General features: G+C 44.3%; 1 protein-coding gene across 8 annotated transcripts in view; it reads left to right on the forward strand.

The window, feature by feature from the left end:
* Positions 1 to 228: 228 nt before the first annotated feature.
* MEIS2 (Meis homeobox 2) overlaps positions 229 to 18085 on the forward strand; it is a 220495-nt gene continuing 202638 nt past the window's right edge. For 3 of the 8 annotated variants that reach the window (XM_043919260.1, XM_043919263.1, XM_043919265.1), the window contains exons 1-7: positions 1297 to 1858; positions 2550 to 2782; positions 4298 to 4439; positions 5148 to 5198; positions 6205 to 6255; positions 7053 to 7202; positions 16740 to 16854. In XM_043919260.1, the coding sequence (XP_043775195.1) occupies positions 1850 to 1858; positions 2550 to 2782; positions 4298 to 4439; positions 5148 to 5198; positions 6205 to 6255; positions 7053 to 7202; positions 16740 to 16854 (751 nt within the window). In that variant the 5' untranslated portion in view covers positions 1297 to 1849. The other 5 variants (XM_043919258.1, XM_043919261.1, XM_043919262.1 and 2 more) reach the window with 3 other exon arrangements.

Raw genomic sequence — 18085 nt, forward strand, 5'->3', positions numbered from 1 at the left:
CACACACACACACACATACACACACTCCTCTTCCTCCCTCCCCTCCTCCCCCCGCGCCATCCCCGCGGAGGAGCAGCCTCGCTGATTTGCTCGGGTCTGCCGGGCTCCTGCCTCCCCTCCCCCTTCCGCCCCCCGCCTCCCCCGCCCCCCCAACCGGGGCCGTCCGATCGCACTCGCTGCATATCAGAGGCTCCGCGCGGCGCGCTCCTCCTCGCTCCCGCTCCCCACTCCCGGGATGTGTCTCCGCCGTACGACGGGCTATGGCCACCACGACTTCCGGGTTCCGTCATTTCGTTCTCCCGCCGCCGACCCGCGCCGCCAAACTGAGGCTCTTCTATAAGCCAGGCAGCAGCCAACCTGCCAACACCTACTGACACTCACTCATCTCCCAGAGAGAGAAAGAGAGCGAGAGAGAGCGAGCGCGAGAGAGCGAGCGCGAGTGAGAGCGAGCGAGCGAGCGAGAAAGAGAGAGAGGGAGAGACAAAATACCTACCAGGAAAGGGGGGGAGGAAGTCCAATTTTTGCAAACTATTCGTTTTTTTTCTTGATTTTTCCCCTCCTGCTTTCTTTGAACGATACTTTAAAGAGAGAGGATCATATTATAGATACAGCGGGGGCAAAGCTAAAAGAGGGGGGAGGGGGAGGAAAAAATACAAGAAGCAGAAACCCCTCGCGGAGTTTTACTGGAAGAAAAAAACGGGTCTGAAAGATTCCTCCTCTTCATCATCATCAACCATCATTCATTCACTACCTTGACATTCCGGGCTTTGATTGACAGCTGGAGTGGCAAAAAGCCATGAAACACGACAGTTCGGTTACATGTGGGCTGCTGACGGGCCGCTCGTAACCTTCAGTTCGGGGGCTTGACAATTTTTTTTTCTTCTTTTTCTTCTTCTTTTTCTTTTTTCTTTTTTTTTTTTTTTTCCAACTGAGGGGAAGAGAAGAGAAAGAGGGGGAAAGGAGGACCGAAGAGGAGGAGGAGGGGAGGGGGGAGGAGGAGGAGGTGGAGGAGGAGGAGGAAGATCAGGAGGAGGAGGAAGAAGAGGAAAAAAGAGAAAAAGAAGAAATATCACAGGAAAAAAAAAAAAAAAAAACTCTTCGTTGTCTTGCCTGGGCTTTTTTTTTCCCCCTAAAAATAACATTGGAAAATTGGGAGAAGTCTCCTTGGTTTGGAAAAAAAAAAAAAAAAACAGGAATCTTCAGCCTAGATCACTTTCTTATCCGGACTGGGATATTAAATATACGACACATCCAGGAGTTTATTGGAGCGCAGACTGATGGCGCAAAGGGTAGGTTTAAATCTCCAACACTTACCTAGATATAAATCCTCTCCTAAGAGGGGCCTGTCCCGATGCCTCCTCTCCCTTCAACGCTGCTGCTGCTCGCTGCTTGATGATGGCGGCCAGTATTTAAAAAAATAGCAGCAAAATTATTCATCGGCTTCTTTTCCCCCCCGTGCCTCTGCGTGTGTGCGAGTGTGTGTGCGTGCGTGTGTGCGTGTCTGGGCGCGCGTGTTTCAGCGCTGTGCGAGCGGGCGGGCGGCGAGTGCGTGTGAGTGGTGTGTGTGTGTGTGCGAGTGCAATTGTTACACGCTTTCGCCTCGCTCCAGCTTTTACCCCAGCAGCGCGATTCCCCCGGTTCTCCTGCTGCCGCCGCTGCCGCTGCCGCGCCGCTGCCGCCGCTGCTCCCGCGGCTCGGGGCGGGCACCGGCTGCGTAGGAGCCGCCGCCGCCGCCGGGGCCGCCGCTGGGGCCGCGCTGCCGCAGCCGCTGCGCCGCCGCCTAGACTAGCCTGGGCTGCTTGTTTTGTCTCTGAAATTGACAAGGACGCAGGGAATCCGCTGCTAAATAATGTTTCTGGTAACTTTCACGTTATTCCCCCCACCCCCCCCCCCCACCCCTCCGCTCCCTGCCCCCGGGGAGGCACTGGCCCCAGTCTTCCCTCGTCCTCGGCGTTCTCGTCCTGATTATTAGCGTTTTTCTTCTCTTTATTTTGTTTCATTTCGCCTTTTGATTTATTGGATCCTCTGGAGGAGACGAAGGGGGGCTAGGGGTGGGAACCGGGGCTTCCTCCTCTCACTAACTCCACTTCTCCCTCGGTTGGCTCGCTACGGTTCTGCTGCCTCCGGCCCGAGCGGGACCTCCCGGCGCCCCTCGGTCCCCGGCCTCACCGCCCCCTCTCCCCGCTCTCAACGCTGATCTGGGTTCATACTTTTTCATTTTTTTTTTTTTTAAATTTTAAAACACCCACCCTCCCAACTTTCAACTCCGTTGTTTCGGCTGGTTTGGTTTCTGTGTGTTCAACTCGTGCTGGGTACTTCTTTCTGACTTTGTTTTTATTTGTATTTTCCTCTCTCTTTTTCTCCTGCCTCCCCCTCCCGCCCCCTCCTCCTCTCTCTTCTTCCCTCGGCTTTCTCCCCCTCTCGTCTCTCTATTCCTTCCCCACTTCTTTGCTCGCCCTCTTCTCCCTGCTTCTTTTCCTCTCCTGCCTCGGCTCTCCTGGCTCTCCCTCACCTCCCGCGCCCCCCGCCCCTCCGCCGGGTTCTGACAGTACGATGAGCTGCCCCATTACGGCGGGATGGACGGAGTAGGGGTGCCTGCTTCCATGTACGGAGACCCCCACGCGCCGCGGCCGATCCCCCCGGTTCACCACCTGAACCACGGGCCGCCGCTTCACGCCACGCAGCACTACGGCGCTCACGCCCCGCACCCCAATGTCATGCCGGCCAGTATGGGATCCGCTGTCAACGACGCCTTGAAGCGGGACAAGGACGCGATCTATGGGTAAACCAGCCCCCACCCCCTCCCGACCCAGCGTACGGTGTGGGTGTGAGTGCGAGTGCGTGTTTGTCTCTGTGGGGGATGAGGGGGTGGCCGGCTAAGTGGGGAGTCCTCGCTCCTTAGGGTGGGGGGCGAGAACCGCTTGCCATAGGAAAGGACCGTGCGGGGGGCGGAGGGGGGTCGTTGCTCTTCTGCCCCTTGACTGTGAGTCCCGGGAAGATTTGGCTTCGTCTGCCCCCAAGGCCCCGCCACTCTGGACCCCATAGCCGGGAGTGACTGAGTCCTCACAGTCTGGCCAGGGCCTTCTCCCCAAGGACGGGATTCCTGGCCAAAGGACGCAGAACTGGGCCCCCTAACAGAGGCCCTGACGAAGGAGAAAGTTTCCTGCCCATGAGGAGCAACTTTTTTTTTTTTTTTCTTTTCTGTTTCCTATCGAGAGTCCGGGAGTCACTAAATGCAGCTTGAGCTGGGATCAGGGCTGCTTCGGTCGGCCAGGAAGTCCTAATCACCCTCTTCTTAATTCTCTGTAAATAAAGGGGGCAGACCTTGAAGTGCAGCGGGGTGGAAGGGGCTGCTGCTTGCACAGAGCCGCTCTGGAGGGGAGTGAGGGAGATGGCTGGAAATTATTTTAAATTCTGAGAGAACTCAGGGAGGGCTGGGGTTGCACGGCCCCAGCATGTACCACTCGGGCTGTCCCAGCGGAGGGTAGGTGAGGGAAGGCTGTGGGATGCGGAGGGGAGGGGACAGTCAGTAAACAGCAACTGTGCCTGAAGCAAGAGGCCGCCTGCATCCCAAAGTGTAGCTAAACCGCCCGGAGGAACACAAAGGGCAGACGCGCACGCACACTTCCAAGTTTTAACACTCGATTTATTTATTTTTGCCTGCTGGAGAAATGTGGTCTTGGGAAGGAAGCTCTTTCGCGTGTACCGCGTGTAACTGGCCCCCACACCCAGGCTTTTACTAGAAGTGGACCAAAGAAGTTCATAAGGCGAGGGGGTGGAGAGGTTAGATTGAGGAAACATCACTGGTGAGGGAGGCGGCGGTTGTAGATGAACCGTGGGCCTCCTATGACTTCTCCTATGCAGAAGTTAAAGCAATCTTGGATTTCACCGCCTGTTCCTCTCTTGCGAGGTCAGGGCTGGGTCTCAGGGGTTGGTTGGACGGCCTCTGTAGAGTGGGGAGTGGGTCTGGTTCAATTCCGGGCTCCAGACTGCCTCAGCTTACCGGATGCTTCCTTACGTTCGAACCGAGGCTGTTTATGCTCGGAGGGCTAAAGTGGCCAGGGGCTTCTCCCACCACATCTAAGGGAGTCCTGAGCTGAGGGAAAGGGCCTGGCCGTCCCTCCTTTCTGTTTCTGGCCCAGGCTCGGCTGCCTGAAGGAAGGGTTGTAAAGTGTGATGCGTGTCTGTGGTGGTAAGGAAGGAATCCGAACCCTCCAAACTTGTTGATTACAGTTCTTGCTCCTTCCCCTCTGCACCCGTCTCCGTGTGTGTGTCTCTGCGTGGCGCTGCCCGTTAGGCACCCGTTGTTTCCTCTGTTAGCTCTGGTCTTTGAGAAGTGCGAGCTGGCGACCTGCACTCCGCGGGAACCCGGAGTGGCCGGCGGAGACGTCTGCTCCTCCGACTCTTTCAACGAGGACATCGCGGTCTTCGCCAAGCAGGTCCAACCTTCTTGACCCACTAGCCCTCCTGCAGCCCCTCACTCCCCCCTCCCCTTTCCTCGAGCTTTACTTGAAAGAGGAGGAAGAGGCTGGGACACCCGATCTGTCCCTCCGGCCCAGTCCGCGCTCTGCGCCTCCTCCTCATCCTTGAGCCTGGAGGCGAATTGGAAGAGGAGATAAATATGGGTGTTTGTTTTCCCCCCAGCCAGGAATACAGGGGCTCGACCCTCGAATTAAAGTTGACCTGCTCCTAATCTGGGGCTTGGCCTTTTCCCCCGCCTGCAGCTACTTGAACAAGAACTGGGGATAGGGGCTTTGAGGGCCCCCGAGAGTGCCCGGGAGGGAAGGAAGCTGGGCGCCTCCCGGGGCTGTCGGCGCCGGCGCGGAGGTGAGGGAGGCTGCAAAACACAGCCCCGTGGACGGCAGGATAAGCGGGTACCCGGGCCCAGAGAACCGCCCTGAGATCTCGGCTCCAGCTCGGTGGTTCCAGGTATCCCTTCATGGGGCCAGGATCCGAAGGTCCAGATTCCTTTTCAACCGTCCCTCCTGGGTTTTTGTTTTTTCATGTATTTTACCAAAGCGCCTCTTTTCTCCGCCACTGCCCCTCCGCCATCCCCACTCGCACACGACAGTTTAGTCGGTGACAGGGGTTTTTCTTCTTTTAAAATGGAGTGATAATTCATGCTGACTTTCCCCTGCTTCCTATAGGTTCGCGCCGAAAAGCCACTTTTTTCCTCAAATCCAGAGCTGGACAATTTGGTAAGGCTCACTGTGGCTCGCCTGTCCCCAGCCTGGGCCCCCTCCCTTGCCCAGAAGCACCCGCTTTTCCCCCACGGAGCTCTGGGGAGTTTAAGCAGAGCCCTCTTTTTGAAGCTCCAGAGCGACCGGGAGGAAGGGAACAGCTTAGAGCCCCCGCCGGGGAGCTGGCAGTGAGGGGCGGGCTGGACGTCAGGGCGCGCGGAGCCCCGGGGAGGCAGTGAGCGGGGACGCGGCGCCGAGCGCGAGAGCAGGGGATGCGCCCCGGGTCTCGGCCCCGGGAGCTAGGCGACGAGAAGTGAGTTATTTCCTCTGTTTGCCGGGGCAGGCGGCCGAGCCCGGGGCAGCTTACCCGAAGGAAGTAACCGCCTGCGCGGCGGAGGGCGGGCCGGGAGGTGGGCGGGGAGGGGGGGCGAGGGGCAGGCCAGCGCAGGCCACTTTTAGGTGCGATTCTTTTGCTAATTTGCACAATTTCAATATTAAAAGTACTTAAATCCGCTTTCAAAGGCCCTGCCTCGCCATTCATCTGGAGTATTTCCTTCTTTAGTAAGGAGGGATTTCGCAGGGTGTGCTGTTCTAAAAAAGCTTTCTCTCTCTAGAGAAACGACTTTTTTTCCTCTTCCTTTCTTTCTCTCTTCTTTTTCTTCTTCTTCTTTTTTTTTAAAGTTGGCCTGAGGTCGAGAGAGGGGACAGTTATAGAGGACTCAGGAGGAGAAAGAAGGCCTGTCCTTAGGAAGGCAGCCCTTGCAGATAGTTCAGTACACGTGAGGGGCGACGATACTAAATGCCTTGGCATAGGTTGAGTCAGATTCCCACCCCGTAGCCAATGAGGCAGAGATGATCAGTAATCACTTGGTTTTCCTGACGATTTCTTGATGTGTGGGTTTTGCCTGGCCACTTGCCTGCGTCTTCTCCCCAACCCAATCCCCTCACCATCCCCCAACTAGGAATCTCCCAGTGGCAGCAGTCACAGAGCCTTAACTCCATACTCTAAAAACTTTTCTTCCAGATGATACAAGCAATACAAGTACTAAGGTTTCACCTTTTGGAGTTAGAAAAGGTAAGCAGGAAACGACACTCCCCACTTTGATTTAGTCACTTCCCTCTCCTGGTGGAGTTGGGAGTGTTTTTAACAAACCTCCAGTCTGAGCACCTGGAGAGATTTTGAGCAACTTGTTATCTTGTCCTTCCCTCAAATTGCTCTTCAAACCCAGGGGCTCGGAGGATGGGTGAATTAAGACAGCCCTGCCTTTTAAAGTAGCCGCCTCACCCCCCACCCCCTTTTTTTTTCCCCAGGCATTCAGGATTATTTTGAAATGCAGCAAACCATTTGTGTTACTGGACATTCAGCCTGCTTGCGTCTCTATTAGGCCCAGGGCATGCATTAGGGCTAGCAGAGGGAATCATTCTGGCTAGGGTGTCTTTACCTTGCTCTGCAGCTCAATCATTTTCTCCTGGAAACATACAAAATTCCTAGCTTATTGAATCGCAAATGCTAATGCTGTTCCCAGTTCCTGAGTCCTTACGTTTTGATGTTATCATCAAATCGGATTTTCCCCCCAAGGAGTCCCAGCCTGAACCCAGTTATTTCCAGTCCTGTTTCTGTTCCCTTTATTGTAACTTGTTGCTCAGGGAAGTCTCTGGAGAATAATATCTGCTACAACAATTGCTCTATTGTTTCCTTGCCTTCAACTATTACACCCATTAATTAGAGTTAGTTTGGAAGCCATGGCACTGTTGCTCTTTCCAAATGTAACCTTGCAACCTGATATTTTTTCCCCTTAAAAAAATGAAACAAAACCATGACAACAACAACAACAATACAAGCTGAACCCTTCACCATGACCCTCCTTCTAGGTCCATGAACTGTGTGATAACTTCTGCCACCGGTACATTAGCTGTTTGAAGGGGAAGATGCCTATAGACCTCGTCATTGATGAAAGAGACGGCAGCTCCAAGTCGGATCACGAAGAACTTTCAGGCTCCTCCACAAATCTCGCTGACCATGTAAGTCTGTGAGCTTTTGGCGTTCTTTTAAGACCACTGGGCACAGCAGTTTTGAAAATTTTGTTGTAACCTATAGCTCCACTGACTGAGTTTTCTTTTTTAAAATAAAAAATCTGGTCTCTCTGGGACTCTCTTCCTCCCTTTCTCACTACTTCTTCCACACCTTTCATCTGTATTTCCCTTTTCTTGGACCCCTTCCTTATTTATGTTGAGAATAAAAAAACCCAGCAAGTTGATAGAGTGATTTGTGCTTCTAATGTGTAAAGTTTCCTGGATTTGGTAACTTGAGTGTTAGCAAATTGTCTGCTTGATACGGTGACCGCTGCCTTTTCTGTTTTCTCAACTCTGTAATCAGAGCAGCAGGGAGAGAAGGAGGCAGGAGAGTTAACTGGACAGGACGGGAGAGAATTGGGGAGCAAGGACTGATTTCTCAGTCTCTCGCAGAGATGGCAATTCTGAGAATTATTGACAATCTTGCATTGCATTTGAAATAAAAGGAGTGAACCCATTCTAGTTTTCTGAGCTTATGCCGTATAGAAACTTATTGTCAGTGTATGAACTTACTGCCAAGTGCCTGAAGCATCTTGGTAATAAAAGACAGTAACCTTGATGAAACAAATATTAACAATGTATTACAGAAAGCTGAAGGGAATTGTGATTGAGTAAACATAGGTTAGTGGTTGAATTTTAACACTGAAAGAGTTGGTGAATGAGAACGGAGCGTATAGTAAGGAGGGGCCCATGTGTGTCAGGCCAGGAACGGAGATTTCTTTCTATTCTGTCTGTTTTTAATCCTATTTTGGAACTGATCTAGTGAGTCTGATGCTTTAAAAAAATAAAAAAAAAAAGCATATGTAGTGAGACTGAAAATTTGAAAAAGAAGCAAAGAGAAGAAAGATTGCAGCTGGTAGGAAAGGCAAGAGTGGCGAGGTTAAAGAGTGGGTGTGAACAGCAGTTTATTTATAGGAACTCAAGCCTGGGGGTGGGGGACAGGGTGTCCATAGATTATAGTCAATTGAACTCACAACCTAAACGATACAGGCTATAGTCTACTAACTTGATGGCTGAAATATTAATTTAGCACTCCGTGGAGTTAAATGGGCGTCGAGGCTTGAAGGTAGTTTGTATCACCACCATCACCCCCCACTCCTAGGTGGTAAGAGGAATGAGTTGAGATGCCTTGAGAATAAGTTTCTCCCCCTCCTTCTCCAAAAGTTTTGAAAATATACAGTCACAGATTTTAATGAGTAGCCTTTGTGCTCTATGGAAAGCCATATAGCCTAAGGACAAAAGTTTTAATTTAAAAAAAAAAAGAAAGAAAACGTCAGTCCCGAAGTCCAGTTCTGAGACAGAATAAATACTGTGGTGTTGAAAGCTCCCATGCCTGTCTTTACTCTTGGCTTTTTCCATCACTCTGGGAGGGAAATGTTGGGGAGCTCTTTTGTATATTAAGTGTATTCACTGGAATCAAACGGGTGCAACAAGCAGCTATGGAAACTTAATTTGCTGATATGTAGCTATATGCTGTGTGGTTGTGGTCGGCAAGGCATGACACTGCCTTCAAAGTATTTGTTGTTGTCATTTACTTGTTTATTTTCATTGCTTCCTGTTTCTGAATTCATGTGCATTTTGCACTATTGGGGGGACTGGGAAGGCATTTAATTACATGGTTTGTAGGATGAAAAGTTCACAGTTTTCTGCAGCAAAAGCTTTTCTCATGTCATTTCTAGGGGTCTTGACTACTTGGTTTTCTAGAATAGTTTCTTGGAATTTTTTTTTTCAAGTGGATATATGGAGCTAGAGCATGCTGATGTTTATATAGAAGAGATAGGATAAACTAGGCTGTTTATAGAATTGGCTGATCAACAATGCCAGTTTATGGTACTATTTGGAATATTAAATTATACTCAGGAAAGAAGTTATACCTCAGAAGATAGTGCTTTAATAATGCAACAGTCATCATCTTTAAATAAAAGAATCAACTGTAACATTTGTTGCCTCTCTTAGAGGCCCCCAATCAAGTAAATATGACAACTGATTTATTTTGAACCCATGAGGGCTTACCACCTCATTGGGCATCATAATTTAAAGCCTTTTATTTCCTAGAGTCTGAACTATAACATTTTTACTTTAGCCCCCCTGCTATTTGTTTGCAAAGGAAGCAATAATTTGTTCCACCAGCAATCCGAGTGGGAAATGGTGAAGTTTGCCACAGATTTGAATTTTATGTAGGAGATGAGAGGAAACCTTGGGGAGTTTTTTTTGCCCTTTTTGGTACTTTGGCACCATAAGTGTATGAATGTATTCTTTCCCAAGTCTCCCCCTACAGAGTGGTCCTCTTATGCTCAGCCTCTTCTGCAGGCTGCTCCTCTTCATCACTCCCCCCAGCCACAAAAAAGTGAACACACCTCCTCAGACCCACTACCTGAAAAGGGGTATGAGTGGGACATTTTCAGCATGTAAATGTATCCAATTTGAATCTCCAGGTTTACTTTTTCATTTGCTTTGATATGCATATTTAATACATTGCCCCAGGCTGGATCTCATTTGGTGCATGCTGGTGCAGGGGTGATGATGAGCCACTTCAGAAGGACCGAGACAGCGTGTTGTTTTCTCTTTTTTATCTGCTGGCCCACTATTCTGATCTACTGGCTTCCTCGTGGTTTTATTTGCACATGAAATGCTGAGAACATTTCAACTTATTGGCTATGAATAATGACAGCTAAAAAAGAAGTATAGTTTAATTTGTTGTGTGCCAAGGTTTCTCTTCTGGAGGTGACAGTTTGTGACAGCTGTTTGACACCCCCAAAACACATACACCTCTATACTTATTAAGTGGTATCAAGCTACTTTGTGTGAGGGTGTATGTGTGTGTGTTTAAGGAAGGAGCAGCAGGGAGAGAGAGAATGAAAGAGAAAAGAAAGAATACGTGTGTGATTCTGAGTAGTGGGAAGCAAAGACAGAAGCGTGGAGCAAAGTATTAGGCACCAAAATAGTTTCTTTATTTTAAAAATAGAAATATATAAAATTATTGATATAATTATCTCGAAAGCAAGTATTTTGGGCCAACTATTAAAAATGAGTTTTACATAACTCTTGCCTAGTGAACCAGGTTGTTGTCATGTTGATTTCACATTCTATAATATTCTATAAATAATCTGATGTAACCTAGATGCATGAATGGAAGACTGCCATAATATCTTACCTTCCATACATTAAATTCATTTGTTCGTTTCCTATTGACACTTACATGATGGGCATACTAATAAAAAAGTTTGGAATTGAATAGAAAATAAAAGTTGCAGCATGGGCTACACTGTTTAGGAGATTCATAGTGAATGCTTGCTAATATTTTTAATATTATAAAGATTTCATCTTATACTTTTATTATCATATAAGAGTAATTGCTATAGGTAGGAAACAGCTACCTGTAAGTGTTATAGTATTCTTTGGAATATTGGGGAGGAAAATATAATGGGGAAAAGAAATAGAACTCTGTTTTCCATCTGCAGTTCTTGTTAAGTTTCCTAGATATTCAAATTTATTTATTTTTTAAAATAAACTTGTCAAGAAACTACTTCTTGAAACAAAAAGTTTCAACTTGAAAACTGTTGTGGCATGATTATGCTTTTCCTAGTCTGTAGTGTTTCTGAATAATAGGTGATGTCCACATTATCTTCTTTACATAATTGTACATCAAGTCTTTAAATCGAGTGCAGACAAATGAAATATATATTTCTATTTACATTTAAAGATATTACATATCTTAAGATCAAGTTTAGATAAATGAATTATATTTGTTTTTGAAATACATTCTCTGACCTAAGCTCTATTGGCCTGAAGGTGCATAGTTATATAGTTATTGCTATAATGTGCTTAAGAAATTGCACTGTATTTGTTTTTTGGATGAATTAAGTATAGGGGAGAAAATGCAATTGTATCTACTAAAAATTAATGGCAGGTGCCTAAAAACTGACTGGCTCTGATAAGCTGAGTAATAAAAGAAAAATTATTTAAATTTTTATTTTGAAAGCTGTAATTTAAGTGAAGATATGCTGTTGTTTTCTTTCACATCTCTGAATGTGTCAAATTTGTTTATGTCTACACAGTTTTTAAAAATTGAGTTAAGTCAAAGGGGAGAATCCCCTGAACCTCGTTCCTGACAGAATACAGGCAAGTGTCTGAAAAATCAGCAGGGAATGGGCAGTGAGGAGAGAGAGCAGTCTAAGTGATTGGTCTATGGAATATAAAAGAGGAGACATTGGGATGTGAAAATAACATTAATAATATGAATGATTTATCTTATCAGATAATTTCTTACGTTCTGGTGTAAGATTAGACCTCACGGTATGTTATCCAAGGTCTTGGGGGACCTATTTCAGGAAGGTTCCACCTCTGAGCCCTGTCCGCCAACTCAAGGAGACATGGCCAGGGGCATAAGTTTTCTGTTGTTGTTGTGTATTGATGGCTTTTCTGTTAATTTCCCATCGAGAATAATTATGTTAGTGAAATCATGTAGGTTGTGCAGTTGGAGTATGCTTTCAGAGTAACTGCAGTGAGATGAAATTAAACAAAGGTGCACTTGACAACCACAGATATCCACTATCAGATGAAAAGTTTGATATTTTAAAAATTCATTTTCTCATTTTTTTTTCAGGCTTAACATTCTGTACAATATCCCATTTCAAAATTACAGGAGACATTTTATAACTTGATAGTACGCTAATAGTATAAGAAATTTCTATCTTCTCTAAAAGTTGCTCCATCAGAGGAGGAATCGTTTGCAAAGAGTGTTTGCCACTTCCATGAGAGTTGCTCACATATTAATTCTCAAAGCTTAATAGAGGGTGGAAGCAGGGAGATGAGGGAAAGACCCTGGTTCTATTTACATTTTTAAAGAGTGAGTCCACCTTCTGAAAGCACGCACAGCTCTCCTGAGTTCTTATGTCAACTTTAGAATAACGAAATTGAAATTCCAACATTTTTTTCAAATTGCACAATTAATGTCTTGAACTTTTGTAGGTTTGACTACTTCTTGATAGGTGTCTTCCTTTTATTTTTAAAAATGATTTTCGCACAATGTTAACTGTTGAGACGTGAAAACATCTTAAAATCATAGGAAATCTGTAAGTTACCTTAGTTATGTGTACTGATGCGAACATATCTTGACTTAGTCATTTGAACATCTCGAGTCAAATTAGTTTTGCATGCTCCATGTGCTGATTAAATATCTTTATATATGTTTATTCTTACTTTCTACCTACAAACACATATTCTGAATTACTTTACAGTATTTTCCAAGTTCTTGTATTATTTTTGGCTTGGTGTTCTATATCGTGTTTCAGTTTTGTGGGTTCTAGAAAATCAAATGCTTAAAGTATTTTTTAAATAATAGAAATAAGAAGTGGAAGTGACCTTAGGGATTATTTTGTCTGACTTCTTAATTTTAAAGAGAGAAAGGAAACAAGTTCCAGGGAAATGAAGTGCATCACCTGAGGTCATGTGACAGTTGGAGGTGGCACCCTCGAGTCTTAATTCCAATCTAGGGTTCTTTCTCCTACACCACATCCATTGCATCACCTCTTCATTTGGAGTCTAAGATGAGTTTCAGATGATCTGAGGTCGAACTTGTGTGTGGTGTGGCTTCTTTTTTTAACTCCTGGAAACCTAATACTTTTCACTTCCCCATTCAGTTTTGTATTTATTCAGAAACACTTACCCATTTTACTTCATTGTCTTTTTCAACAGAAGAACCATGAGCTGGGTGGAATCATTTCAACAGGGAAATACCACCAATTCGGTGGGAATTATTAAATAGTATCCTATCAGCAGATCTCCCTCAGAAGTGCCAAAATGGTGTAAAACATTATAATGTCCACCATCTCTACAGCCTCAACAAAAGAGGTGCATGGAGGATTTGCTTTTTCTGCCCAGAGCTGCCTGTCCGCTTTATGCTCTTTCCTAGATTTAGCAAAATTCAATGATGGTGCTAAATCAATTTTTTTTTTAACTTCCAAGGGAGGAAACACTGGCAGAATTGTGTTTTCTAGGGAAAGCTGTGTGTAAATGAGAAACAGAGCGAGCTGCAGAGTGATCTCTTGTGGCCCCGCTACTACAAGCTCTCCCCATCTTGTCTCCTGCTTTTATATTAATTACAACTTGCATTATCAGCTGTGAGTCTGTAGCCCAGCAAATAGAAAAGACTGCCCCCGGAGACCTAGCTTCTTGTATCTATTTTCCATCTCCTTCCATTGTGCTCCACTCAGTATTCACTGCTTTTCTCCTGCTAACACTGCTCTTTAATGCAATTACGTAAGAGCAAGAAGAGTACTGTATTTGACTCCTAATTATGAAAGCCCCTGGGAATAGAAACATGTCTCTTCCTTGCCCTCGAATGTCTTCATGATACCTGGGGCTGAAGAGCAGGACATGTATTGTGGAATGCACCCAGCTGACTCCTCTCCCACACACATACACACTCTTTATTTTTCTAAGTACATCCTCTGTTTTACATGCTTTCATATGCCACTTTGGTTTCAAGATTCACTAAACTTCTGCATATAATTTGGCAGAAAGCCAAGCAGTTATTCTTGAAGGATGTAAACTTGGAAACTATCTAGGGAGGGAAAAGAAGAAGAAAGGAGTTGTGATACAAACAAATACTTCAGTCTAAGAACAAACCAATCTTATGTGTAAAGGACTATATTGTAGTTATCCATGTTGCTTCCAATGTTTTGTGATCAAGGAGGTAGCAATTTTTATTGACTAGATTATCAATATTTATATTTGTATTTGACCACGTCACTGTGGTGTAGCTGAATACAGGGAACTTTGGGGTAACTCTTCAACTTTCAAACCCCAGGGGGATTCAGCTGTTTTTTCCTACTTTCAAGTTAGATGAATATCCTGGTACTAGTTTGTGTCAGTCTTGCAAAGTAGATCATAGTACTTGAAACACACTATGGAGTTAAATACCGTGTGACGCTTGTAGGACAGCATCTTTGAGGATGTGAGGAAGGTAAGGGGGAAGAGACCGGCATGGTGGGTTACATAGTGAAAGTGAACTTGAGCAAACTTCAGGACTGAGCTGAAAACCCAAGACCCAACTGATTTGGAGGAACTAGCTGCTCTAAAAATATTATTTACTTATGTGGCTTATTTTTCACCCCTTTAGTTTAGAGACCGCCTCCTCCAAAAAACCGGGGAAGGTAATCAACTGAGTTATAAACTTGTGAGGACTGACTTTAAAGCTCAGTACAGGTTTGACTGATGAGGACAAGACAGTGCTTTCCATTGCAAGAAGTTCCTTCTGAGTGATCCCTTGAAATCACTCTCATGTCCAAACAGAAAGACTCGCTGGAGCTTCATTTGAACTATTATGTAATAGCTGTTAGATGACGTTTGCCTTAAAACATAGTTGAGGTGTTAGTAGTTTATTATTGTAATTTTCATGAGGGGTAAGGAGCTTTTATAGCCGTCGGCTTAATAAAAATCGTGCCGTGCATAAAATTCACATCACTTGCTGTTTTAGTGATGCAAAGTTTAACTGAAAAGTTTAGCTTAGGTGACTATTATTGCAGTTTCTAAAAGAAGGCTTTAGCCAGTGTTGTTGCAAGACTAAATTCATGCCATGCTATTGTTTTTTTCTTTCTTTCTTTCTTTTTTCCTTGTAATTCTTCTAGCTCTTTATCTGATTACTTACCATCCAGCAAACAGCTGACTCGTAGAGTCTGCAAAGCTTGAAGACACCCTGCATTCTATTTGCTTTTAGCTAGAAACTATTGGAAGAGTTTCGAACTTAGATAAAAAACATCACAGGCATGACTTTGTCTTCATATAGGCAGCAGAACCTTGGTTTTCGTTTATTCTGTTCAACTTTGTCCCCAGATCTATCAATACTTTCACAAATGTATCTTTACTTTAGAGATACCTGTGCAGTACTTACAGTCGCAAAGTTTCTGCTTAATGTTTTGCGTTTGAATCAGTGGCTTGCCTGATAGCAGTGCCAACAGCTTTATTTGATAGAGATGTTATTAATCTCTAGAACTTTGGGACATTTCACCGTCTATCAAAAATGCTAAATATTAACTTAAAGTGGTTTGAGACAGATCTGTAGAGGCAAACAGATTTTTTGTTGTTGCTGTTCCAAATGAGAATAGTTCTTTATTTTTTCTCTCTTTGGTTTCTTAACTTTATTTCGGTGAAGTTTTATGTTCTATTTGTACATAGGGTTGAGGTTGAGAAAAAGATAGACTGACCTTTTTGCCTGGATAAACTATATATAATGACAACAGGGCAAGATTGTCTTCAAGTGGTCAAGATGTTAGCATGTTGCCTATAGACATGTCAGTCTGTCTGAGTCCTTAGTTACCAATTCTTGTAAGAAGAAATAGTGTACTTTGAGGGACTAACGGGCTTTTTATTTTGCTTTCAAAGTACTGCACCCCCCACCCCCACCACCCCCAACAGGTTTGCTTGCCAGTAGATCTGTGGGCTTAGTCCAAGTTATCGCACACAGGTGACAAGTGTACAACTCTGACCTTAAGGCTGGTCTGTTTCATATGCTGTTCCTACTCTGTTTCTGCCAGAGGAAATTCCATCTCTTGCCTGCCTTCATGTGGTGCTGATAAAGTCCTTCCTGTACATTAGAATTCCTGTTTTCCTTTAAGCGACAGCAGGGTATTGGGACTGATCAGGAAAGGGGAGGAGGAACAGGAGAAGAATACACTCAGCAAAGTAGCATGAACTATAACTCTCGGCTTACCTTACATGTCCTTTAAAATGAGCAGTTCTCTCAGGAAAAAGCCCTGCTCTGTGACTTTAAACCTTCCCTGCAGCTCTAAAGGAAGTCCTCTCTAGTTTATTAGGTGGATCACAGTTCATAGTTGTTTCATTTTCTGATTGTCGTTTGCACACATTAAACGGCAAGGAAGGTATTGATGCAATGATTAATATTATTGTCTTTGTTAATGATTTAATCAGTTGACAATAATTTTGAGAGTTAATTCAGTCCCTTTTAGGGCAATGCATTTGATATGAAGGGCTGTCCCATACATTCTCCAATCTGAATTTTTAAGGGAGTTGTTGAGTTTTGTAGATGTGTTAATATTCTGAAGTGTTTGGTATCCAACAGCATTGGGACCTATTTCTTGGAAGAGTGTGCCATAATTAATTAAAGAGCAAACTTTTAGATTTTTAAGGAGGCTTTTTTTTTCTAACTTTAAAAATTCACTTTATTGAAGTATAATTTGTATATAATAAAATGCATCAATTTTAAGGCATCTGTTTCAATTGGTTTTAACAAATATGTAAACTGACATAACTATCACTTCATCATGATTCTAGTGCATCTTTTCTTCCTTTCGGTACCTATTGCTGAAAAGACAACATACTGTAACATGGCATCTATATATGCCTAGTTCCACAAATACTAATATGTACATGTTTTTTTTGCCTCTCTCTGCACCTTTCCCCTTGGTTCGTCATTTATGGCTGAAATGGTAACTGTGGAAAAATTCCTTGGCCTCCTGACATCAGAATCCTGCATCTTGGCGAGACCACGATGATGCAACTTCCACCCATTCAGCAGGCACCCCGGGGCCCTCCAGTGGGGGCCATGCGTCCCAGAGTGGAGACAACAGCAGTGAGCAAGGTAAAAAGTCAAGGATTTTCCTTGTGCAAAGTGGGCATGACTGAAATAACATCAGTATTTTATATTGGTACATCAGCCTCACTGTAAACAGTAGAGTTGCAGGTTAGGGAGTATAAATGGCTGCTATTTAGGGAGACAGTATTTCCTTCCCTTAACTTATATTACTCACCAAAAACAAAACGAAAAGAGTTGTCTAATCTTTAAGCAAGCATTACAATAGCAATCAATTAGTTCTGCCAATTCTTTGACAAATTTGGTTATCTACTCTTTACTCCTGGGTGTAAGTAAATAGAATGACAGATCTTTGCTTCTGTGATGCAGTAGATTGAATTATACTATAAATGGGATATTTTATTTGTAAATCAACTATAAGGGTTTTCTATAATCAAGCAATGATGCCTGTAAAGCACACATGATGCAAAAATCTGTTCTTATTAGTTCCAAAGTGCCACGCAAGTTTTATATGGAATTGTATTTTGGGAAGACGGATTTTGAAATTCTTAGATTATTTGTCCCCATTTCTATTCAGCTGCTATGGTGAGACTTTTGTCACAAATTGTAAAAATTCAAATAATCAGAAGGCAAGGGGGACATCAACTACAGATGACAAGGAAGCCTACAGTCATTTAAATAAATTTTACCATTTAAGGCTCACCTATTGCACAGAGAGCAATTATATATTGGTAGGGTTGACTCTTCTATGGCTAAAATTATTTTTTAAAAGAAGATGCATATTGAATGTGGGCCAGGAAAGTATATAGATTTTACTTTTTAATATTTTACATTAGATGGTGTCTGATCTCCTAGGTCTATTTCATCTCTATTATGACTGTGTTTATGGCCACAATATTTAAGCATTAGACAGTCTTCCAAGTGGAGGACAGTTTAACAGCTTGAGCTGTAGTCATATGTGCCATTTAAAAAATGATGGTTGATGCAGGGTGAGTGCCTTTATATTTCCAAGTTCCTGGTCATGGATTTTGGATTCCTAGTATTCTGGAAGAGTTTAGAGAAGTGTCCCTTCTAGGATGTTAAGTTGTGAATGGGTCCAACTTAGAATCTAGGTTTAAGCAAGCTGCAACTAATGCAGAAATGAATACTATCAGATGGTAAATTGTGGAAGAACTGGTGAACTGTATCTATTTAGACTTTCTGTACTGTTTTTTATTAGATCACTTTGGTTGTATGTAAGAAAACTAAACTATAAAGCATTTTGAAGATGAAATGTGTA

The sequence above is a fragment of the Cervus elaphus genome, chromosome 12, assembly GCF_910594005.1.
Source record: "Cervus elaphus chromosome 12, mCerEla1.1, whole genome shotgun sequence".
Classification (NCBI taxonomy): Eukaryota; Metazoa; Chordata; class Mammalia; order Artiodactyla; family Cervidae; genus Cervus; species Cervus elaphus.